The 26,214-nt window shown below is 36.6% G+C and overlaps 1 protein-coding gene across 1 annotated transcript in view; it reads right to left on the reverse strand.

The window, feature by feature from the left end:
* Positions 1-26,214, reverse strand: part of LOC116171215 (baculoviral IAP repeat-containing protein 6) — a gene marked incomplete in the record, with an annotated part of 74,340 nt that overhangs the window by 41,957 nt on the left and 6,169 nt on the right. The window contains 11 exon segments of the mRNA XM_031487936.1: positions 1,244-1,473; positions 1,526-1,790; positions 4,226-5,088; positions 5,296-5,521; positions 5,570-5,905; positions 10,883-11,623; positions 11,674-12,024; positions 12,274-12,665; positions 12,718-13,553; positions 16,924-18,181; positions 23,215-24,456. Coding sequence (XP_031343796.1) covers positions 1,244-1,473; positions 1,526-1,790; positions 4,226-5,088; positions 5,296-5,521; positions 5,570-5,905; positions 10,883-11,623; positions 11,674-12,024; positions 12,274-12,665; positions 12,718-13,553; positions 16,924-18,181; positions 23,215-24,456 — 6,740 coding nt within the window.

Here is a 26,214-nt window from a genome sequence, read left to right on the forward strand (position 1 = left end):
CTCTCTTAAGCTAGCATTACACTTGTCAATTTCTTCATGAATTAATTCATGAAGTTACTTCATGAAGAAATTGTATAATGTAATACACCAACTTTGACGTCCAATAAATTCACGAAGAACTTCGTGAATTTCTTCACGAAATTAAAACATGTTCTATTTTTCGCCAATTTTACCGTGAAGTTCAGTGCTACCAACCAACAAATTTTTGTTTATATCAGAGAGAGTGAGGTTATGACTATATGTTTATGTTTACATTTTACCCGAAAAAATGTCTAATAAAAACGAGAAGAGTAGTTGTGGAAAGGTAAGCAAAAATGCTTATATGCTAATAAATGATTACAAAACATTTTACAACTGTAACCTATTTTTTTGATTGGGATGGCACCACTGCTCCAATGACAGATTTGTCAAAAACTTCACCAATTTATTCACAGATGTAAAAACCAAACCCTGTCGTGAAGAAATTGACGACAATAAATTCGTGAATTAATTCATGAATAAATTGACAAGTGTAATGCTAGCTTAAGAAATACAGTTGCATATTTGATATTTAGTACATACTATGTGGTATATCATTTTACATACAAAAATCTGGTCACAAAAAAATTAATTGCATGTTGTGCCGTCAAATTTAAAACTAATGGGTCGTTTTTAAAATTACATTCCTTAGTATTCAAGTATTGTCAATACTTGAAGGTTATGTTTGTTTGTCATGGTCAACTTAGACGGTGAATGTTAAAACAGATCCGTTACCTTAAAAGCAGGTATTTTCAGTCTCCCATAAAAAATATTCTGTCATAATCTAATTCCCCATTTCTACTACTTACTACTTTTTTGATGTAAAATTGCGATTTCTTTGAAAGTTGGACCACTCTTTATCTTATCTACAAATTGTTAAATCGTGTAATTGTATGCAAGGGTGACATAAATACTCTTAAACAGTCACTGTGATAAATTCACCTATGGCATGTTCTTATACCATGACAGTAACCTTAGTCTTTGAATGAAAACACTGTAAAAGTGACAGAAATCCTAGATGGAGACGTGGATCACGCTCTGAAAGTCGTTTCACAGTCTCCAGCAAATATTGCAACACCTCTTCAAATTATATTGTATATTGTATTTTAGTGATTATTTTAGTTTGGAAGCTCTTTTGTATTATATTCTATTTAATAAATATCTATTATTATTATTATTATCTCGCTATCTGCTACCTTTACTGCCCCCCCTCACTGTTACTTACACTTTGTTCGTTGACACTTGGTAAAGGTGTTTGTACAAGTTTTGCTAATAATTTCAATAAAGAAACTAACAGAACGTCCCACGACACTGGTCTGTCCTGCTTGTGAGGTTCTGACCCCAACACAGATGCAAAAATTCCACTAAACAGGTGCGAAGTTGGATGTAATCTTTCACCAATGTTAACACACTTTATCCTGTCCACTTGCGAAATATACGAATGCACAAGTACACCTTTAAGTCAAAATGTCAGCATTAAAGGTTCCAAGATGCAAATCCCTCTTACCTGTACACTCGAATATACTCATGGCAATGCTAATATCGGCATTGCAGAAGTCGAGATACGACATACATTGTAGTAATTTGCATTGCGCATCTAGAGGCCCTTGTTTGGCGGCAAGCGGACCGGTCGGTTGAACAAGCTGATAAACCACTCTCAACAGCAAACTTTTCAACTGACTTCCCGGTTTACTGGTAGGGCTGACCACATCGCATCTCATTTGTAAACGTACCAATAAATCGTGTAGAGCTTTACATAGTGATGGTCCACCCTGTAAAAATTGTTATAAAAGTTAGTAAACATGCACAGAGTAAATATGCCAGAGATAGCTCATCATATGTTATAAATTGGCTATGACCAATGCATGATTAGTTAAAATCCAAAGGAACATCCCACAAAAGTACAAATTTTCATTTTTAAACTCACAAGATAGGTAAATATGAAAGAATCAAAAGAAGCAATCCGGTTACTAAAAAACTAAAAAAAGAAAACATTGACCTAAAACAGGAAAATACACAAATAAAGAAATAATTAAAAGAAATTGTGGAAATAATAGAAAAATAGCAGAAAAAAAATGATGTACTCATAAATGGAATTACAAGGGACACATATGACCGAACGACGAACAGTGCTAAAGGAAGATATGGACAATTTTATTGAGCATTGAGGAATAAAAGTATAGATAAAATGGTACCGCAAATTCGACACAACACGAACACATTTCTGGTAGAACTGGAGGACCAAGAAGAAAAGAGTGGAATAATACAACTCCTTCCAAATTTGATAAATATCAAGATGGATCCCAATTTAGATTTAGAAGCGACAAGATGGATCCCAATTTAGATTTAGAAGCGACAAGATGGATCCCAATTTAGATTTAGAAGCGACAAGATGGATCCCAATTTAGATTTAGAAGCGACAAGATGGATCCCAATTTAGATCTAGAAGAGACAAATGAATCCCAATTTAGATTTAGAAGCGACAAGATGGATCCCAATTTAGATTTAGAAGCGACCAGATGGATCCCAATTTAGAAGCGACAAGATGGATCTCAATTTAGATTTAGAAGCGACAAGATGGATCCCAATTTAGAAGCGACAAGATGGATCTCAATTTTGATTTAGAAGCTACAAGATAGATCCCAATTTAGATTTAGAAGCGACAAAATGGATCCCAATTTAGAAGTAATACAAAATAAGGCAAAACTGAAGGATAATAAAGAAACAAAGATTTTCATAAATAACGACACAGCAAAAAAAAGATGAGAAATATACGAAGAACCGCACAAGAAGAGAAAGTATGCAATAAATAATGTGGAATGGAAGTGGATTTACAGTTGTGTAAGTGTGTAAGAAAGAACCAAAAAATCATTACCCAGCGATGGCGAGGAGAGGGCGAAGAAGGACCAGGCAATAAAAAAGGACATGATTTATAGCAAGAACACAACAGACATACAACCGAAAACTAAGGAAGACGTAAAAAAAGGAGTAAGAAACGCTGGACCCGACCCCTATCCATAGTAATGGGTTGGCTGCGTGCTCAAACAGGCATACCAATAATCGTGGCGCAGTTCAGTTAAAGCTGGACTGTGGTGCTAAGGGTCCCTGGTTCAAATCCTGGTTCGGGCATGGATACTTGTAAATGTATAGCGGGTTGGGTTGGTAAAGCAGCCTTGGCTGAAACCCCGCCCACTCTCCATTAAGGCAAAAGGTTTCTTTCCTAAGAGAGGAGGCATTTTTCCCGAGAGAGAGAGAGAGAGGATCAATTGTAACCTGAAATAAATCTCATCCACGTCAATTATTGTAAGTCATTTTGAATTTTGTGCATTGTATAAATTAGGGGTCGGTTTGTTATTTTTAGGAATCGACCTATGTGAGCCCTTTATATAAAAAAATTCTGTATTATATTTCATTCATTCATAGGATTGAAATCCAAGCAAAGGATCCTGGTTATTTTGTTTCAGTGAGTGGGAATTTGATTTGCATTTAATTTCAGGGTTATCACCAAATAGGAATTGCATTTTTACCACCCGCACATTAGTAAGGGATTGGATTGGGGTAAAATATGACCCCCCCCCACTTTTTTTGACGGAAATGCCTGTACTTTGATTTCCAACTAAAGGGCTGAACCAATTTAAACCAAATTTGGTACACATATTCTTAGACATACAAGGAAGGGCTGAAAAGCTTTCGAGGAAATCGCGCATGCGCAAGTGTCAAACTCTCATTTCCAGATAAACGGCTGAACCGATTGGACCCAAATTCTTAGACAATCAAAAATAGGTTGTTTTAAGATAGAATTCCGCCTCCTTTCTCTAACAAAATAACCTTGATTGGTTTTAAGAGAAAACCCCGCCCCCTTTCCCTCACTAATTCTATTCCTATGAACTATGTAAAAAATAATTTCATTACTGAGCTAGCCATGGATAAATTGAAAATTAGTTGTTCATTCAGGAATTCTGCCAGTGCCATGAAGATTCAATTTTATGTTATGCAAGTGGGGTCTTTAACCCCTGTAAATGTAACTACCCCGTTACGCCACCAGCTTTTATTTATTTTTCCATTGGAATTTACAGTAGAAACTTACAACGGGGCAATAACAATCACTAATAACGTGGAAATGCACAAATGTTACGTTCGACATTTGCAACTCTTATTTCCATATCATGAGCTATCTACAACACATATCTGTAACACAGTAACTTACCAATCCCTTCTCCGAGAAGACCAGTCCAGTTCCAGACAGAAGTCGTAATAGCAACTGTGCAAAATCTGGGTGGTTAATTATACATAACGTAGGCGCGTATAAACCTAAAGAATCCGTCCACTGAGATGTGTTGGCTGAACTGTTATTGCCAGGCTGAAGCATATTGCAAACCATGGTAAGAGTTTGTAAGGCACTACACCAAGTCCTCAGCGATAAACCGGAACTCCAAGCAATTGTCGTAATTAAAGAACTGACTACGTCAGGGTCTAACCCGATGAAAGGATAGGCAGATGGATCAAACTTATCATCACAATGAACGCAGTTCAGTGTCAGCCACAATTGCAAAATGTGTTCGATGTTAATCGACGATTGTAACTGCAGTTCTTTAAAAAGTGAGTTGAAGCATGACACCAACATAGTTCGATTTGGTACGGCCACTTGCGCATCAACATTCCAAGGGGCCACTAAATTTGCTGGCCACGGAAGAAGTTCCTGTTCATTGTCAACATATGATTGGGTTGCATTCACATTTTGCATCAAATTATACGAATTCACCGTAACCAAACGTCTTAATGCGATCTCGGCCAATTCCTCCACGCCCATCTCTAGTCTGGAATCCATTGCGGACGAACTTGCGAAGTTGGGATGGAAATTTCGAGATGACTTTTTTGCATGTGATTTTCGTTCTAAAATGTCGTCTAAAAAATCTTCCAGCTCAGAATCGTCCGACTCGAATACGGATGGTAAATGACTGTTGGGATTATTACTTCCTGTTGTTTTTCCTTGCTTTGTGGCGGGTTCCGAGAGGACATTGTCTTCCAAGGCGAAAGAATCGCATAGTATTTCCAAGTCTGTAAGAAGGTCTGAAAATTTAATTTCAAATTCTATAATACCAGTTGCATGTTTTCAGTGGTGTAATTGAAAACAAAAAAAATAACTTAAAAAAAAGTGCGTTTTCGCGTTTTATAAACTCAAGGTCAACAGGAAGAACTCGTCACTTTTTCAGAATGTTTTCTACAGACCACTACATATAATCAAACACAAAAGTACGTATATAACATCGTAATTACCCTTAGTTCCCCAACTTGTGGATGCAGGTGATGAATCGGTTTCCATTTCAACGTCCGAATTTGGTGGCTTTCCGACCTCAACAATGTCCTGCAGTAAGCAGGCCAAAGCGTGTGGAGCCCAAGGCAACTCGGATCCCATGCATATATGAATTAGCCTCAGCAGTTGTTCCTCGTTCATTAATTGGCCCAATTGTAACTTCACGACGCAAACTAAACGTCCAATTACCTACACGGCTAATTGTTTACGTTTGGTTTCAAATGTAGATTAAGTTACCTTGCAGGAGAGTAAAAACATATCCGCACTGCATGAATGGTCCATCGCCAGCAGTAAAGCGAGCAAACCTTTGGCAACAGCTAAGCAGTGGATGGGGTCTAGAGACTGCACAGTGGCAATTGACGATTGTCTTCCACTTAGAGACTCGCTCGTTTCTCGGCGCCGTTTGCCTTGTTTTGAAGTATCATTCGATTCTATTATTCCTACACTTTTCGTGCAATCCTTATTGTAAGACTTGAATGATTTTGATTTCTTATAATGTTCCTGATGTTGTTTAAGCGTAGCTTCCACTTTGGAAGTTAATGACGCAGCTTGAGTTGAAAGTGATGCCAGAGCCTGCATATCAAACACAGCTTTAGTACAAACGGACACAATTGTCATTTTATATTATTACATTTTACAATAAAGAATATGATGCAATGTAACTCACACTAGCAAGACAATTATTGGGCGCATTTAATTATAAAAAATGTGCCATTGTTGCCATTCCGTGCGTCGGGTTAGTGCAAATATCTTAAGAAGGGCATGTTGGAGAATATAGAGAAAAAAGAAGAATAAAGATGAAGTGCCAATATCCCAAAATTGTTAGAAGAACTTAAAGTATGAACTGTGCCCTTTTCATAATAAGTAACTTACTTTGTAAAAAGGAGTGCAACAGATTCCAGTTAGAAAATGTGCAACATTGTTGACGGCACTCGAGTAAAAATGTCTTAACGCCCGTGTTAACTGATGAAATAAGAAAATCTGCCCAGGATTCTGTCGTCCCTCTGTTGTGGGGAAAAGTGAACCACAAATTTAAAGCTAGTTACCGACTTTGCAGATTTCTTTACTTCTTTAAAATTCCAACGTTGCCAGAGTTTTGGCAAGCGCTTTGAGTTTGAATAAACTAGATTAAAATATTGAAGCTTTTATTCAATGACAATAACAATATTATCTAATAAGAAAACAACAAGAACTGTTCTAAGGAGCATTATCTTTACATAATAAGCAATCAAACTTTACCTAGCTCCATATAAGGATCTGGTAAATATGACAACACTGTTCAACTCTGATAAACAAGGAAAACAAAGGGCCCCTAAGTATAACTGGTTTCCCTGTTTAAAATAGTAATTATTTACCGCCCTAGGCCAAATATCCATCAATATTTGTGGTAATTAACCACTTTGCAGTGTATGCAACACACCTTACATCAATTTCAGGTTTGCCTATGTAGTTATACTTCTTTAAAGTGCTTATTCAATGATTCAGTGCAAACCACTATTGGAATAACTCACTACAAGGTAAATTCATTTCAATTAACATTAATTAATTGATTTAGATATAATATTTGCAAGTAGCTATAATGCTATATAAATCTGCACGTGGTCTTGAAGTGTTTCAAAGAAAGTTACTTGTTTTAGCTTGGTTTTAAATTGCGTACTACGGGTTACAGTAAGGTCAAATAGTAGTTTGTATGTGGGTTCTATAAGAAGCAGACCTAAAGCTAATTGACTTTTATGATGTCTAGAATTTACCTTGTCTGTGCCACTTCAAGTAAAAGAGCTAGCAGACGACGACCTCTAAAATACCGCAAGAGACAACGCAAAATCTGGGGTCCTAACACTACCATCTACGAGGTCTGGGAGAAGGTGAGTGGTATAATAAGCAAGTGTATTTAAACTGGTCGGAACAAGGTATGGTAATTTCTTGTACATTATGTTCAAGATAAGGATGCCTATCCGACAAATCTCCTGGAAAATTTCTCCGAATGATTGAGCCGTTGTGGCAGGTGCACCATCCTGTTGAAACCAACTGTTTCCAACTTTTTTTTTTTTTTTGTGCTGTACATCGTATTTGTAATAAAAAATGCTACTGAAGTAGGTATTTTTTGACGGGCCATATCAAAAAATAAAGTATTTCTCAGAAACGTATTGAAACAGTGTCTTGTAGAGTGACAATGGGAAAGATACAAAACACAAAAATCCGCAGCGGCACCCTTATACAGGCTGATTCAAATTCGAGGGCCACCATGGGGGATCTCGGGAACTGTAAGAGATAGGTAGGTAGTTTAAATTTGGCAAAGTTGCGTATTTTGATGAACAAAATGCACTTTTGAAGGTGAAAAAATTCCTATTTTCGGAGATATCCTGCAAAAAACTAAATTTTGCAAAATAGATTTTATTTTTTAAAAGTAGCATCATGTAGAGGGGAAAGTGCCCATGATAATGTGTCATTTATTTTGAAATAACTTTTTAAATAACTTCAGTAAAGAAATAAAAACGATTTTGCAAAATTGCGTTTTTTTCCGGATATCTCCGAAAGTAGTCGAAATTTTTTAGTTTCAAAACTGCATTCAGTAAAACATCAAAATACACAACTTTACCAAATTTAAACTACCTACCTATTTTTACAGTTTCCAAGATCCCCATGGTGGCCCTCGAATTTGAATCAGCCTGTATACGCATTGGAAGGTATTGCAGATGTCACGACGAGAGTAAACCCACTCATTCAAATGTTTATTATCAGTGCCTTCAGGGGTTTTTTTGTAGGAAACATGGTCTCTTACAGTTTTAGTCTAGGCGATAGAGACTGTAAAATTGGCAAACTGGACATTTTGAGGTGGAAAAGAAAAAAATGGTGGAATATGTTCAGTTAGGTGTCAAAAACAACATATTAAAAATCCCACTCCCCAGACCCTGTGCTAAAGGCTCCAGCCACCCAGCCACCCCCCAAAAACCATGTTTTCGCCCTTTTTGGCTGATATCTCGCGATCTATGAGGTCTATATGAAATATTTTTAGCTGAAAATATTTCTCGTGAAATTTCATACAAGGTAGATACTCAGAAGTTAGTCTAGGTGTACCTCTTAGCCTAGGAAATTCATAAAATCATCAATTTTCGTAGCTTTTTGTGGTTTTTTGCAAATATATCGCAACCTTTAGGGCTAGATGAAATATTTTTAGCTGAAAATGCTCCTCGTGAAATTTCTTACAAGGTAGAGACTCAGAAGTTAGCCTAGGTGGTACCTCTTAGCCTAGGAAATTCATAAAAGGAAGCGAAAATTGCGTTTTTTTTTGCGGTTTTTTGCAAATATATCGCGACCTTCAGGGCTAGATGAAATATGTTTAGCTGAAAATGCTCTTCGTGCAATTTCATACGAGGTAGGTAATTGAAGAGTTGGCGTAAAGTCACCTTTCACCTTCAACTTTCATGTGTGAGGAAATATTCATAGTAAAACAAAGTATTTCTATGTACCATTTATTCACGTAAAACAGTATTTTCATATCACAATATTCACACATTCATTTATACCTCAACGCCCTCATTAATCAAACTGCAAATTCATGAAAAAAAGTATCACTTTCAAAACTAGTTGTACAAATAACTATTTTACGTGTATAAATGGTACATAGAAATACTTTGTTTTACAAGGAATATATCCTCACACATGAAAGTTGAAGGTGAAAGGTGACTTTACGCCAATTCTTCAGTTACATACCTCGTATGAAATTGTACGAATAGCATTTTCAGCTGAACATATTTCATCTAGCCCTGAAGGTCGCGATATATGCAAAAAACCGCAAACAAAACACGAAAATTGATGATTTTCGCCTCCTTTTATGAAATTCCTAGACTAAGAGGTACACCTAGGCTAACTTCTGAGTATCTACCTTGTAAGAAATTTCACGAGAAATATTTTCAGCTAAAAATATTTCATATAGACCTCATAGATCGCGAGATATCAGCCAAAAAGGGCGAAAACACGGTTTCTGGGGGGTGGTGGGGTGGCTGGAGCCTTTAGCACAGGTTCTGGGGGGTGGGATTTTTAATATGTTGTTTCTGACACCTAACTGAACATATTCCACCATTTTTTTCTTTTCCACCCCAAAATGTCCAGTTAGATGTCTTTATCGCCTAGACTATTTATCTTCTATACATCCTTTTCTACCTATTTTTGAAATACATTCGCGCGATCGTGATTTTCATAAAAAAAATAGATGAATTTTTTAATGAACCCTTCCATCTCCAAATTTTTAGAGAGAAAATGGACATAGGTCAAAAACCATGACTGATAGGTACGCAAATCTTAAATGCGTTGAATTCAGAATAAAATGGTGCATTTAGAAAAAATAGCAAATCCATTTAAACAACCAACGGTATTAAAGAAGCGGCGCCATCTTGAAATTTTCAATTCGCAATAGTCGATTATAGCTGTGAACGAAACTTCAAGTTTCTACTTCAACTGCAACTGCAAGTTTAAAAACGAACGGGCTACGTGAATCACCCTGTATAATTAAAATTAAGTCTTCTGACATAATTAATTTTAGGTTTTCGTTTTCACATTTAACTTTATTCAATTGGTACAAGGAATGCATATGTCCTACAAAACTGGGCACATTTTGTAATTTATTTTATTTTTTTCAATACTTTGATAAAGGCCAAGCCAAGGAGGCTATGCAGATAGGCATAGGTTAACACCCAAAGAAAAAAAAACAGGTGGGTATTAGGCCCTTCAATGATTTAACGTTGCTCTAAAAACCAGTCTAGGAAGTTACAAAAAACACCAAGGGGATTACACTGCATTCATTATAAGAAGGTAGTAGATGGCGCTGCGTTTGAAGACAAACACACACAGGAAAAATATAAAACGGCACCAAATTATTGTAAAGTAGACAATAACAATAACACCTAATGACACTGCGACAGTTTAGTTGGCAACATAAACTACCCCCTTACAAAATTCACCAGTCGTTTTATGTTTCATTGTAATACTGACTCGTGTTTTAACCAATCACAGTGAAGGTCAAAGCTTCCCTATGCTTTCTACCGCTACCTTCTTAAAATGAATACAGTACAGGTGACAATGGGTTGCATCAGGCCTCACATCAATAATAATAGGAAATAGTTGCAAATAGAAGGGTGGGGAAATGGAGAATAAAGTCTGCTTTATTTAAACAATCCTGACAGTAAAATAAACAGTTGAAGCAATTAATTTCCATCACCCCTGTGTACCTGTAAGAAATTGTAGGAAATATCGTTTTTGACATTAGTCAGCGATATGATAATCTTGGATAAATCAGTGTAATATGGTTGATGGTTTACCTTTGTAACCTTCATAGTAATTTTTGGGTTTGTCGTGAATTGCATTGTCGAATTAAAATTTTGTTAGAAGGGTACGTATTCCTATGTCCAACATAGTAAGCCATTCGGCGAATTTTAGTATAAAAATCTGGTAAAATTAAGACAGTAATAAGAAAACATTGCACTAAAAAGTGATCCATGCAAACAACCAGCCTTCACTATTGACACACACAAAAATAAAAACAATACAAACCTGTACCTGAGTAGATGTTTGCACAACTTTGTGAGTCCAATCAAGATTCTCCGCCTGCTGTTTATAATACAGGACCCTCTTTTGTAACTTTTTTTTGTAGGAACCCATATTTTCGATGCTTTTGCCGGCCATTTCACCCGTGACCCAATCCCAGCGTGTGGCATTCTGCAGTGACACCTTACTGATGTCGAGTTGTAATGATAGAAACAAAAGTAGCCAACCTAGTAGAGGCAAATCAATGGAGACTGCAAGTAATGACTGTCGATTGAGCGCCAACGGCTGCAAGACTTGAGCGATCACTTTTAACGTCGCGTCGAGAACTGAACTACGATCTAAGCTTTTTCGTCCCAAAAACGCCAACAAAACAAACACGCGGTCTTGTGGAAATTTTGAATTATACGAAGAGGAATACATCTCTCTGAGCGTTTCTGCGAGAAAAGTTCCCCAATATGGCTGTTTGCCGCAAGATCGTACTAATACAGTTGCTGTCAAAAATTGAATTCTCGATCCTTGCGACACACAAAGCCCTTGAAACAGCTTGTGGCATGATTCCAGGTTAATAACAGACATGGTATCAATGGAGAGTAGTGCATCCAACAATGATTCCACGATGCATCGTAGCTTGTCCACGCAGACATCAGACAGGGTGTCGATTGGCGCCTCAGAAGTATTTAATCCACACTCAATTCGACGCATAACGTTTCTCACAGTGTTTAACTGCCGCTGATACGTTATCGCTTCCTATAATCAGAACTAAGTCCAAAATTATAGTAACAAAATTTGCTCCGTACCTGATATGCGGTGAAGACTTTAGCATTTTCGCAAGTTGTCATATTTGACACACTTTCCTTCATGATATTCATATACGCCGATAAATGCGACGCGTTTGTAATGCTAGACGTTAAGAACGGATGCAGCAACTCCTTTAATTTCGAGCAGGCCAAACTGTATCGACAATTAACATCTTCTAGCAACATAGATAAAACATTCAACTGATTTTCTAAATCAGTGGTAATCGCCACAGAAGAATGCATTTGGTCATACGATACTTCTTCCGGTAGTACAATTAGATGCCCATAGAAGTAGCCCACAGGTATCCGGCACCTGGTCGTCGTCATGCCGTACCTGCCAACTGCAGTAATCTACAAAAATAATATGAACATTACTTAGAAGTGACCTGTGAATGTACATTGCTGAATTAAACTCCCTTTCAAACAAGGTGCCACACTTTACTTTAAAATTTTCGAGGGGGCGCTAGAGGGGGTAATATTATCATACTATGAACTTTCAAATTAAGAATACAAATTGACCGGTTTCGGTTTTTTTCCAATAGTACATAATAACGCTGAAAATGAATTTATTCCATACATATGGATTATGGACCCATTTACCTTTAGATAACGGCACAGCGGTGGAGGTTGTAGATCGTTAAAAACCAAATTTCTCGTACTAATATCTGAAGCCGTGACAAGTCTAGTCGCATCCACATCCTCACTTTTGATCCACAAATCCAGACTGATGGAAACCAACTCGTGGCAAGCAGGTATGAGAACATCCGTAAGCAGCACAGGCTGACCAAAGTCAAGAGTGACAAAACGGCGAGCTCCTGAATGCATTCGTTCCACAACGATCACCTGTTGAGGTGGAGCCACCAGGAGCTGTTGCCATGGTAACGACTGATTCGGTGACAAAATCTTATCAGCGGTAAACGCCGACTTGCTCTGCGGCTCCGAGTGCATACTCCCACTATCAGAATCGACAGATATTTCCAACGAATCGGCAACTGAAAGGTGGTTGTAAATGTAGCGTTACGCAAATACACAGAAAATACTTACTTAATTTGGAAAAATCCTCAGTTTTGACGTTATCTGTTTGGAAAATAACTTGATACGCCCCGTCCATTAGCGAAGTGTAACTGTTATTGCTACTGCCTTGTCCGTTTCCAACACTTTTACCCACGTGATTCTGGTACACTTCAGTAAAATCGGGATAGTGATGCTCCCCCTCCACTTTTTTAGTACCAGTGGTTTGAGTTTGGGGTACTGATACCGTTATTGGTATTAGGTTGTTAACAAAACTTGACCCACTCACATCAGCGCGCTCTATACGCGTACCCTCACTAGCTGACGCGCAGGTGAAGTGCAAAGGTTCCGTTTCTAACAGTCCTCTCACTAACTTTGAGGGTGCTATGTTCTTCAATTTTATTTTACCATCACCTTTTGTCACCGATAATACTTCTTTGGGATCTAAAGTTTCCTTATTAAAGGCGTAATTGGTGTGAAAATCAAATGGTTGTGTCACATTTTCACCGGCGACGACGGTTGCATAAGTAACCGCAATACTTGACGGTTTTATCGGGGGAGGCGGCTCGATATCGAATAACTCTGGTTCCAGTGGCGTTCCGAATAGACCGTACCGACTACGTAATAATAAGTGATAGGGATTGGTGCGTCGATTTAATTCGTGCGAGACATTTCCTAGGAGAGATATACACTTTGCAGCAACGTTGGCCATTTGATCCGGCTGCATGACCTTCAATAATAAATTAACGAGCCACTGAAGACTTGCTGCCGAATTGACTTGGTCCACGGAATCCAAAATATTCATGAGAACGTTCAGAACTGACAAATCGAAACGTTTCCCTATTTGCTCACTAATATCCTTAGCGCCGCTATAAACACAAATAGTAAAGTGTAATTCTATGTTAGGGCACGATGGAATGTAAACAGGCTATACATCAGTGGTGAGGCATACTCAAGTAAATCAGACATGTCTTCAAACACCCAAAAGAATATTATATTCTTGAAGGTTCCGCTCACATAACTGAAATACCTTAGATTTAGAACAATAAGAAAGATGCATTTCGTAAGGGTAATTCTCTTCTGTTGTTACCATTTATTTTAAATTTAATTTATTTAAAACCTTTCACTGGAGAAGGTTCTATTTCATTTATGTGCATTTATTTGGACCAGTATAGACTATTAAGATATTTACTAAAATAATAATCGCAATATTATATTCGAAGGGGCTCAGTTTGTTGAATAAAATGAAGTTGAGAGTATAATAAGTATGCACTTTGTACCATGTGACCTATTTTGGTTGAGACTGCAGTATATCTCAGTTGTTTTTAAAGATAGAGACTTGCTGTTTTTTTTTAATACCACAAACAGAATCAATCTATAACTACGTTTGTTTCTGAGATATAGGGTGAAATCGAATAGTTTGGCTTTTTGGGATGTTATCGTATCTTACCATCCATGTACGATAGAAAAAAGGTAAAAACTGCCTATTTTAGATATTTTTATGTAGAATCCAGTGGCGTAGTCAAAAACCTTTTATGAGTTTTTACCCAAAGTTCGTATTTTTTAAATGCAATGCCCTGTATATCTTAACGTCAATGTTTTTCCATTATTTTTCCTGATTACATTGATGTATCCCAATCTATATTTTTTTAAATTTAATTATCTTACATTATTTTTTTCCAGTTTCTGAAATGACTGTCACCCATTTTTATTGATTGGTATTGGCTGCCTTAGTTACCATGGGTACAATACACAAAACCAAATTTCCATGAACCATGGCCTACCATTTAAAAACTGTCAAGATTAGATTTTTATTTTTGGTTCATAGCTAAAAAATATAGGTTGGGAATACATCAATGTAATGTAATGTAAAAAGAATGAAAAAGAAATCAATACAAATCTTGGGAAAGGTGGTTTAAATATTTTTTTTACTACGCCACTGGATTCTACGTAAAAATATGTAAAATAAACAGTTTTTATCTTTTTTCTATCTTAACATGGGTAGCATGATACGCGATAACACCCCAAAAAGTTCAACTTCGTTTCCATCCTGTTATCTCAGAAACAAACGTAGAGAAAATTTTATACCTTATTCCTACATCAAATAATTTTTGAAACAATTAAGTTTTGTGAAATTTTTGAAAAGATAATATTTCACAATATAAATTGCCTTCATATGGCAAACAGGATGAATCCATTATTTTCTGTATTTGATGTCTTACCTAATACAGAACAATATTCCAAATTTCGTGTCATATTTCCCAATTTTCAAAATCAGAAAACTTAATTCTTTTGAATGGAAAACTCATTTTTTCTTTCAACATTGGATTTTTTCTTGGAAAATAAGACAAGTTTGTAATTACATCCCCACGTTAATTCAAACGTTTTTGTAGCAGGTGGAACAACACGAAAATGTGTGCAACAATTGCAACATTTTTAATAATTAGTTGGCTTTGATGTGACAAAAAAATTAAGAAACAAATGCTATTGAGTGATAAAACAAAACAAATAAATTTTCACCCTTTTTTTTTAGCTAAAATCATGGTGTAAAATAAGAGGTAAAAGGACTCGCGATCTTTATTTAGTAAAAGCAAAAAGTGAACCCCGAAGTGAATCCAGTTGATGGTCCAATATAAGATAGACTGCAAGCTTGGTCGCGGGCTATTACCCCGAAAAGGGATACTACCAAAAATCGCAGTTCGCCGTAATTTTATGTAAAAGCTGCAACTCGCGCAGCTTCGGTGCGCAAATATGGAACAGTGACGGCTGATTTTTATTTACGTTTTTTTAATTTGCGATTTTGGTGTATTTTAGCCGTGAAAAGAAGCAAAAAGCCCGGAGTATGTATTTCTATAATTCATTGCCGTAAGATAAGGTGTAAAAGAGGTCGACAGATAGAAACGGGGAACCAATAAATATGAGTGAAAATAGAGGGAGAGGCGCGTTCGTTAAGCGACTGTACGCAGAGCCAAATCTGCGCTGGTCGTTTTCGTAGAGCGCGTAGTGCGTTTTTCAAGATGAACCCTCCACTGGATGGATCCCGAAGAAAGAAATTACGCTAAGGGCGAGCTGTGTAGAGCGCAGTTGGGGGACCAATTGCAACTCCAAATCAAAGTAACGGTCTCACCTGGGATTCTATAGCCGGTCCGTGCAGATCACAGCTGGAGGGAGAACCAATTTTATTCTGATTTAAAGCAGTACCGAGACGCATCTAGAATTCCTGATGCACAAATCTATCGCGCTGTAATATTGCCTTTTCCCGTCGTTTTACCGTTTGTTGTTAATAGCTTAGTTATAGAATTGAACTAGCGTCGTAATGTATTGATGTATTACAAACTACTGAAGAGAATTTTATGCTCAAGCGCTATTTACTTGTAAAGACGATTTAACCACTTACTTGCAATTTTACATCAAGTTAATGTTGATGGACATCAAGTACCAATAGAATTTAGACTCACGCCTGAAAGATCTTAACATATTAACGTATTGCAGTTGGATATGTTTTTTTATTGTACAGTGTTCATAAAAATACAATGAATTTTCTCTTCACACCTGACGGTTGTTCATTATACAGTGTGTTTATTTCATTTATCAATAAAGTTGAATATTTCCTATCAATACGAAGTGAGTTTTTACAAATGAATGTCGTTTAACTATTTGCTTTACAGGTTTCATACTTTAATAAAGATTATTGACTTACTATTTTCCTTAAGAGGCCAGAAGAGGATTACCGACAGCTAAAAGGATCACATTTATTTATATAATTACATAACCGGAACCACTCCCAATTTAGTTAAGACGTATGAAGATTAAGATGGAGTAGAAGAAGTTATTGTAACATCAGTTACAGACACTCAATCAAAATCTACAGTTCTTGTCAGAACCTCTTTCAAGAGCACAAATATAATCTTTATTTCAACTAGCTAAGTAAAGCGGAAGAACAGACGGCGGTAGTCTCCGCCGAACTGAACTTCGCCTTGTAGAAGTGTGATATTATTATTATTATTAAACATTAGTTACCAGAGATCCCAAATCTAAATGCAAAATAAGAGAATGGGTTGGTTATATGGGATGTGTTGACTTTTAACAATGTCCAATGTATATTTGTGAATATTAAAGCAATTTAGAAACTTCCCTTACCTGACATAAAAGCGTCACCACTGTTGCATAGCTAATTGTGTGGTATTACAATGATTCATAAGCTTCGTATTGTATTTTAAAGAATAAAGATATACTTACTTGCTGCACAGAATCATAAGTTTAACGCATTTATGAGCCATACTTCTATTTGCGAGTAGCAAACAAAAACGAAGCAAAGCCGTTAGATTTGCTTCAATGATTTTCAAAAATTCCAGTTGCTGATTAGGAGCTTGCCCATTATTACTTCGATTGCGAGTGAGACGTATAGCAGCTACCCATATTAAAATATCTAAGGTGATGTTCTGTTGTTCGAGACTCGGCTGTAGCGAGGCGGTCAAACAAAGTGACTGAACAAAAATATTGGATTCTAACATCGACGCACGTTGGTTTCGTTCGTGAGGTATATCGGTATGCTTAATGCTATGTATAGTTATGCTAACTTCATGTAAACAATCACAGCCCATATAAAATTCGGTTTTATGAGTTCCCGTCTGGGAATATTTGTCCAAAGTGACACCCGGAGTTCGACTTTCACTTCTTTTACATTTCAAATTCGGTAGTTTTGATTTACTATTTTCTTTAGAACACACAGATTTTATGTGAAGCAACAAAGTTCGAATGCGCGACTTGAATAATTTTGGACTAGTTAGAGTAACACATCCTGATTGTTCGGTTAAATCGAGACACGAAACTATATCCACAGGCCCGGCTAGAATATCCACATTTTGCGATTGCAAATATTCGTGAGACGTTACCGGATTGTCCACCCACTGCAAGGAATCACAAGTAACCGAATCGTCTACGGAAAATTTAAAATCTCGCTTGTGACCTATGCTGTAAGTATTTTGCTTTAAAAGCGTAATTTCTACGTGCGGCGATGCCGAAGAAGTGTGCAGGGAGAAATGTACGTCCACGTGACCAATACACGCGGGCGAGGGCAGAGTCAATTCAAAAATGTGTTCGTCCCACGTCGTAGTGTCGGTTTGCAAACGAAACATTTTTGTATGTTGCTCACTATTCACTTGCAAATACGGATGTCTCCGTTGCCTCTGCGCCTGTTGCATTTCGCTCCAGCATGGAGGCACGACTGCGCAATAGCCAACTTTGAGAGGCTCAAATTCGCACAAAGTTTGCAAATGTTTTAAGTCGGATATGTTGATCCTTTGTACTGGTTCGTAGAAATAACGATTCTCATTGGCTTCGGTTATGTCCGACAGTTGCACTTTAGGAGGTTGCTCCATAGAAGCGCTAAATAAATCTTCATCCTCCTGATCTTCGACCGAGTCGTTATCCACGTCGTTTAAGGCATAGAAGTGTAGGGAACCAGAGCTTGTTGATGCGCATAAGCGTTCTAAACCTGAAGACAAATTTTAAGATTAGAAATATCATAGCAATGAATAAGTAATTTTGAAAACATTAAGGAAAACAAAGGATTATATTGGTGTCTTTGTGCGTGGCATGTACTATGATAAAATTAAATTTTGTACATGTCTATACGCAATGTTCAATAAACAAAACAGGGAAGTGAAAATACTAATCGACGTGTCCCTCAATTTCTCTACAGGATGAAGGTAGAAAATTCAACTAATACAGTAATAAAGTAAACCCGAGAGTAAACCTTATAGGTACGCTCCACGCAGATTTCTTATACTATGTCACTTGATTTTATCCGTCAATATCTGAATTTATTTTGATGTTTCAAATGGTTTTTTTTTCAATTTATAAAGGAAACTTGCATTTACAGTTTTGGTACCAGCAGGTCTTTTGATAAACACTGAGTTTTTCTCTCGCTTTTTCTGTACCGGGTGAGTCTATGATTGCGCGGAGTAACGTAATGCCTTGAAGATAAGATTTTTCGATAGAGTGCTTTTGTATTATGATATGGTTGAATATTCTCCACATTTTAAAAATATTTAGAATTATACAGGGTGCGCCCTCAAAGTAGGGCGCCAAAATGGTACATTTTTTAAAATAGAACCCCCTGTATTTGAATGCATTTTTGAATTCTACGTGTAATTGTACGTTTTTTTTATTATATGGTTAATATCCGAAAAGCTAGTAGTTTTAAAGAAAATTCGATTTTTAAGAAAAATTGGGCATTTGCAAGCCTCAGTATATATTGTCAAAATTATTACTTAAATTTTGATTCCAGGTTTTATATCTTTTATCCTGGTCAAATGAATACATCTACTATGAGACATTAAAAATATAGCTTACAGGGTGTTTTTTTGGTAGCTCCAAAGTTGCAAAACTTCATATTAAAAAATCTCACTTTTTTAAATGGAACACCCTGTATATTTTTCTGTCATCATTTAGCTCCTCCAAAAACCTTCAACTTTTGATAATAATGTCCTATACCTATCTCTGATAGTTTTCGAAATATCTTGGTTTTCCTGGTATTCTAATCTTAAATAAGTTAGGTATACCGGGTGACGCCTAGCGCGACGCAGCATAGGGATTTCAATGGTAATTTCTTTGTAGTCAATTACTAGCTCCCCTAATTATTTTAGAGCAAAAGTGTAAGGAAAATGATAAACAAATAGTATCTGATGCAGATGCAGCATACATTCTCTAAAAAAACGTTACCCTAAGATGCCTTTTATTGCGTCGGTTAGTTGAAACAGAATTAAATATGAAAATCGTTCGACGTCAAACAACGATAACTTAGAGGCGATGCGCTTGTAGTTTGTTAAAAGATTCCAAAGCATCACTGTAATGTAATTTTTTATTTTGTCGATTTCTACGGTTTTAATTGGTAGCTATCCATCTTATAACAACTCAAAACGGGGTGATATTGACTAAGTGGATTGATAAAGACACTAAACCTTCCCCGTATGGTATAAGAAGTATTTCTTTTAATTATTTCAGGTATTAGATTAAAGGCATTAGGTGACAGTTTCGACCCGAATATTGTTTCAAATTATAATATTTCAGCTTGATAATGACCTTCGGGTCGAAACTATAGTCGCTGTCACCTAATGCCTTTAATCTAATACCTGAAATAATTAAAAGAAGTATGGGGAAGGTTTAGTGTCTTTATCAATCCACTTATTCTACGGTTTTGAAAAATGGAAAATTATAACTTAAAGTATGAACAGATGCAGTATTTTTTTCTCTAAAAACCTATTTAGACTTTTGCTCTAAAATAATTAGGGGAGCTAGTAATTGACTATAAAGAAATTACCATTGAAATCCCCATGCTGCGTTGCGCTAGGCACCACCCTGTATGTAATTTACATAATGGTGAGGTGGCAATGCAAAAAAAGGCAATTTCTATCTATTTCGCCCAAAACGAAAATCATATCGATTAATTTATTTTTCAAACAATTTATTTTAAGTCCAAAAACTGGAGAATAAGTAAAAACATTTGAATACAAAGCAAATTTAATTTAACTCCTAATGCCATCCAGCCAGTGATATTAGTTTCATTTTTTTTTCATATTCACCTCGTTATTTATGTAAATTAGAACTTATTTCAGATTAAAATATAAAAAGTAGAAAAACCAAGATGTTCATGTTTTTACTATCAAATTTATTCTCCAGTTTTTATAGCCTTAAATGAATTATTAGAAAAATGAATTAACAAATATAATTTTAGCTTTGAACGAATATAAAAGATATAGAACCTGGAATCAAAATTTAAGTAATAATTTTGACAATATACTGACGCTTGCAAATGCCTAATTTTTCTTAAAAATCGAATTATCTTTGAAACTACTAGCTTTTCGGATATTAACCGTAGAATAAAAAAGACGTACAATTACACGTAGAATTCAAAATACAGCGGGTTCTATTTAAAAAAATGTACCATTTTGGCGCCCTACTTTGTGGGCGCACCCTGTATAATTCCAAGTATTTTTAAAATGTGGAGAATATTCAACCATATCATAATACAAAAGCACTCTATCAAAAAATCTTATTTTGAAGGCATTAACTCACTCCGCGCAATCATTGACTCAAGAAATGGTCCACTACATAAGGGGTGTTTTTTTTCAACTTCCAATGGGGCATAAAAATGGAAGTAATGTATTGCCAAAAGTTACATAGGTACATCTTCGGTTATTTTACAACATAATTACCGTTTTGATTGGGGCATTTTTCATACAGGAGGATGTGATATTTCACGATTTATAGGGGTGAAAATGGTACCTCCACGACAGTACGCCACTGTTTGATGATATTTATTCACCGACTCCTCGAATTGTTTCTTCGGTTATTAATTCACATAAATCTTACCTTTTTTGCTTCTATAAATATATGGTAAATAAATAATGTAGTATTCGTATATACAAAACTTAATTTGGGTAGATGTATGACAAGAAAAATTGGGAACGTTATGCTCAGATAAAGCGTCACATCCCACAAACATCAAAATCGATATGTTACCAGAATTAGGTATACCTTTAAATCAATAAATACTGTGAGGGTTTAGTTATACAATCGTGCTAAAAATATCGATACGCACGGGATCCTTACACCAAGCCATTTCAAACAATCCCCATACCGTTCAGGGGGGAGCGTGAAAAGGCACGAGCTTGAATACCAGTCTTTGATTATCTACCTGGATCACAAAATGGCACTGCTCTTTGAATACTTTAAACAGTGGAAGTAGACAGCATGCATTGTATGTAGGAAAAGGAGCCAATAATAGTGTAGTGCTATCCACAACCATTGTGTAATCATCCTGAGCTACAGTATTCAGACAAAGCAAAATTATAGCAATGGAACACTAAATATTTCAACAGTACTCAATTTCACATACAGAGATGGTAATGCAGTTCACAAGTCAATTTGTGCAGTTTATGTGCACAGGATTCAGCATGGGAAAATTTACACATGTACCGCTTCATAGCGAACGTGAACGAAAGTATGTCTGGCGATAACAAGAAACGTATCCATTTTGCTTAAAGCCGAACAGGTGACAAAAATGCAGGTTTACTATTCGTTTAAAAGGCTAGTGAGGTCGTCGCGTTCAGAGAAGAAGGCCCGTTTCGGTATTTCTACCTGGCGATAATTTGCAATAATATGAGCCTATGGTGGCTAAGTGCGAAACTAGACGGGTGTTTTTTCGCAGCGTAATCAATCCAGCGTTTCATACGCTGGAATGAGATACACACGCTTATATGGAATACACTATTGAGCGCAACCGCGCGCGTTTTTCCGCTGTAAAACAACTGTCACTATCGTTTATTTGGCAGCGATACATGTGAGAGACTATCACTTTTCGCAGAAGTAATACCGCTCCCGTGTAGTTGCAATGGTAGCGGAAATTACGCTTGCGTTGTTTCCGCGGGCGAAAAACTGCCCGTCTAGTTTCGGTCTTGGAACAGGTAACTGATGGTTACACCCTAGGTTTCTATTTCAGGTATGATTGGTTTGAATCCCAAAACCAATAACAAATTTTTCTTCAGTAATTATTGATGGTAGTCAAAGTAGTGGGACCAGCATTTAACATGACGGACTACCGAAATACCCCGGGCCAGCTACCGAAATCTGGGACAAGTGCCAAAGCACCACAGGATTTAAAAACTATGGTTTTTAACGTTTATTAATGCATAAAAGTAAGATCTTACACCTTAACCAGTTTTTTGTGCACAGATTTGAACTGTCATTGGGCTCCAAAATGGCAGACGAATCTGCTACCTTAATCAAGTACTGTAGCACAGTGCCTTGTGCGATAAATCAAATTTTGTATACAACAGCATATGGGAGGGAATTTAAAGACATGGTGCATTTACCCGCAACCAGACCTATTATAGTTAATAAATTGAGCAAAATTGATATCAACACAGCGGAACATTGGCATTTTATTCCCTCACATAATCACAATCTCGCGAAATTGAAATCGGTTTGCTCGGATTCGTAATAGGTACATAGGAACATTTTTGTTTTGCATTCATCAGTCAACTGTACCATTGAAGCGGTCTGTTTCCATATTTCTAAAAGGAGCAGCATTTCACAGGGGGAGATACGACCAAATTGTAACCTGAAAGGAATCTCATCCATGTCAATTACTGTAAGTTATTTTAAATTTTTTAATTTGTATGGAGTAGTGGTTGATTATTTTAAGGAATTTGCATAATAATTTTAATATTCCTAAAAGAATAGACCTATGAGAACCATTTGCATGATCATACTAATGTATTGTTCTTATTGATGAGAATCAAATCTAAACAAAGAATTTTAGTTTATTGCTTGTATTAAAATTTAGTATTTATAATTTTTCTGAATTTTTTTTAACTTTTCTGGGTACTTGTTCACCCCTTCCATTCATTAACTTGATAATACGAGCAAAATATCTGTAAAATAATCTCAAGGCAGAAATGTACCAAATGAACTCTGCACATTGTACATAGATGTTCAATAGATATAATTTCATCTTATACTTACTGTTACAGTATACCGCCGAAATGAACTTAGTTCCTTCCAATCTTGCAACGCTAACAGTTTTTAGAGTAGACAGGTCAATAATCCGCACTGCTCCATCTTCACACACCAGGACCGCACTACCCTCGCACGCGCAACTTTCATGTTTAAATTCCATCGACTCATTCAAATGTTCCAAAACAGGCAGCAACGAAACTTCAACAGGTTTTTCGAAACTGTTCAGCTCGCGCACCAACACAGGCTCCTCGTTAACTTTGACCATCTTATGCGAAAAATTTAAAGAGTACATCAAAAGAACACTATTCAGTGAGTGAAAACTGCCACCTAATACCACTAAAATGTGTCCGCCGTCAGGCGTCGGAACAATATCCGTTACCTCTAAGTCTCTACGATTTTTATACGGCTTCGGTAAGGATATACACTGCTCGGCGCGAGAGTAATTGAGTTTCTTGTTCGCCTTACTATTTTTTAATTCGGCTATGTGGTCGGAGATGCTTTTCTCATTCACTGTTGCTGTTTCTACGGGGCTGCTGCTGAGCTGGCCATTCATAAACGAATAGTCAGGTGGTAGAATTAAAGACGTCGCCTGGGCCGCATCCGTTTCGGTAACGTCTGGCAATACGACCCGTCGCAAAGAGTGCTGTTTAGTAGGCGCAATCGACGGTGGCAAAAAAATTTCGTCGCTCTCTCCCGGTATCAAATTTTGATACATGGACATTTGCTGTTTCAAAATGGTATACGCTTTCACTTCGACATCCGAGAAAAACATGCAGTCGTCCGAATGACTAGACGCCACGTCCATATTTGTATCGTTTATACTACCATCTGTGTCGTCCAACATTGAAATTGATATGTAGTCTTTGTAATCTTGGGAGGGGGTTATGTCATTGCGTTTATTCGACAATTCGTCGCCTTTTAGTACGGAATCTTTTTTAGTTTCTTGGGGTTCTTTGGTGTATTGGAAGTCGTATACGACAAGGTATAATGAACACATTTCAGATGAAGCTGGTAATTCATCGATTTCCATTATGTTTATCGACGACTGATCACTTTTGTTTTGATCATTGAGAGTTTCCACAAAAGAAGATTTATGATGAATATTTTTCGATGAGGAATGGCACCTTACACTCAGTCCACAGATGATTGTCGGCCTAATTCCATTTTTTGCAGTTGAATTAGATTTTGTTTGACACTTTTCGCCAACGATTGTGAGAGCGGTGATTTGTTTCTCTGCAGGGCACTTAACTATAAAAGAAATAACAGTATTAAAGAAACTTTCAAATAAACCCCTAAAGATCATCTAAAAAAGCGGCAGAGCACCTTGGTGTGACCCTACAGGGTCATTGGATTTGACCACTGAACTATAATTATACTGAAACACGCGCTCCGTCAATAAGAGCGATCCGGATAGGGGGATCTCTGTCCTACTCTCGCGCATGCATAGAGCAGTCTATTTGATATGTTTTGAATTTATATTAATGATCAGTTGCCCAATGAGTGACAGTGACAGAAATCCCCCTTGCACTATCTCTCTCGGCGCGCTACGCTTCTATGGCAGAGACCGCCATTGCGCATTCCAGTATAAGTATAGTTCAGTGGATTTAATGGGGTGCAAAGTTTGAACCGAATAGGTTCAAGCGTTTGCCAGAGACAAAGAGGCGTGACCCAATGGGGTCATTGGATTTGACCCATTTTCAATAGACTTACTACTTGTGGCATATAAGTCAACTGTGCAAAGTTTGAACCAAAGTTAAAAAAATAGGGACTTACGCTTGGATGCGCTAGGTATGTACAGGGTGGTTCAAATCTTGGCTTACCATTTGGATCTCCATAACAGTGAGAGATACAGTGTAGGTTAAACGGGGACAAAAGTTGCCCCTTTTTGTGATTAAAAAACGCATTTGAAATTGTTGAAAATAATTGAGATATCACCGAAAAAGTGAAAATGTCTAATTTCGTTTTCATTTTCCCTAGCTTAAAAGGTTCTATGAGCACTTTTTTCGGAGAATATATAATTGTTAGTGCTGTCAAAAAAGTCATATAGGTGTCTCTTTTTGGATCAAACTTAAAATGGAAAATCCCTCACAGAAAATCTCAAAATTTTCAATTTTAGAATAGCCTACCCTCAGATAGCATATTAGCTCTTTTTTCAAAAAATGTAACACACAAGGGGTGATATTAAAAAAAGATTTAAGTGATTCAAAAAAATGTAGACATTTCAAAAAGATTTCAATAAATTTTTAAAAAAGGTTCAAATGATTCAAACAAAACAAAAGAATTTTAAAAAGATTTTTACATTCTTTCAATTTTTTTTCATCGATCCGTAAATGTTTGTTATTATTTTTGTGTTATTTAATGAAGGTATTAATCTTTGCATGTCTTTATAACGAATTTGTGTTTTGTATACAGCATTTTATATTTTTGGTGAGTTTCAATCTTTGTTTTTGAAATTGTCTTATTTTACCTGTAATGCAGTCACATATTTGATACGGTTAACCTTTGGTTGAAATCATTTACGTTTTTGGTGTAAAGTTTACTTAATTTATGTTTATGTTTTGATTACACGGTCTTGACCAGAAGTGATATTCATATAAATTTTGCTCATTCTTTTAATATGGGGAAATAACCGATTCGTCAGACATGTGTTACTGACCTGATGTTTGTAACTAAGATTTTCTCCGTGAATGAGGAGGTCAGGGGAGGCAAAAAACTGTAACTAAATGAACTAAGACACCTAATTCCGTGATCAACATTCAACTGAAGGCTCGAATCCCCGAACGAGGGCGAGTTACATATCTCGGGGGTGAGATTATGATAATTAAAACTATTCGGTTTAGAATCTATGAGTTGGGATTCAATGATTTACACATATTTTGTCTTAACATTGAATTTGTCTACAAGGTCATGCACCAAAGATGAGTGTGTTTCGGCCTTTCTCAGAATCTTAGTACCTACTTACCTGACCCATTGTTCTCAAAACTTGTTTTTACCTAGGAAATCACC

This window comes from Photinus pyralis, unplaced genomic scaffold (assembly GCF_008802855.1).
Source record: "Photinus pyralis isolate 1611_PpyrPB1 unplaced genomic scaffold, Ppyr1.3 Ppyr1.4_LG1, whole genome shotgun sequence".
Classification (NCBI taxonomy): domain Eukaryota; kingdom Metazoa; phylum Arthropoda; class Insecta; order Coleoptera; family Lampyridae; genus Photinus; species Photinus pyralis.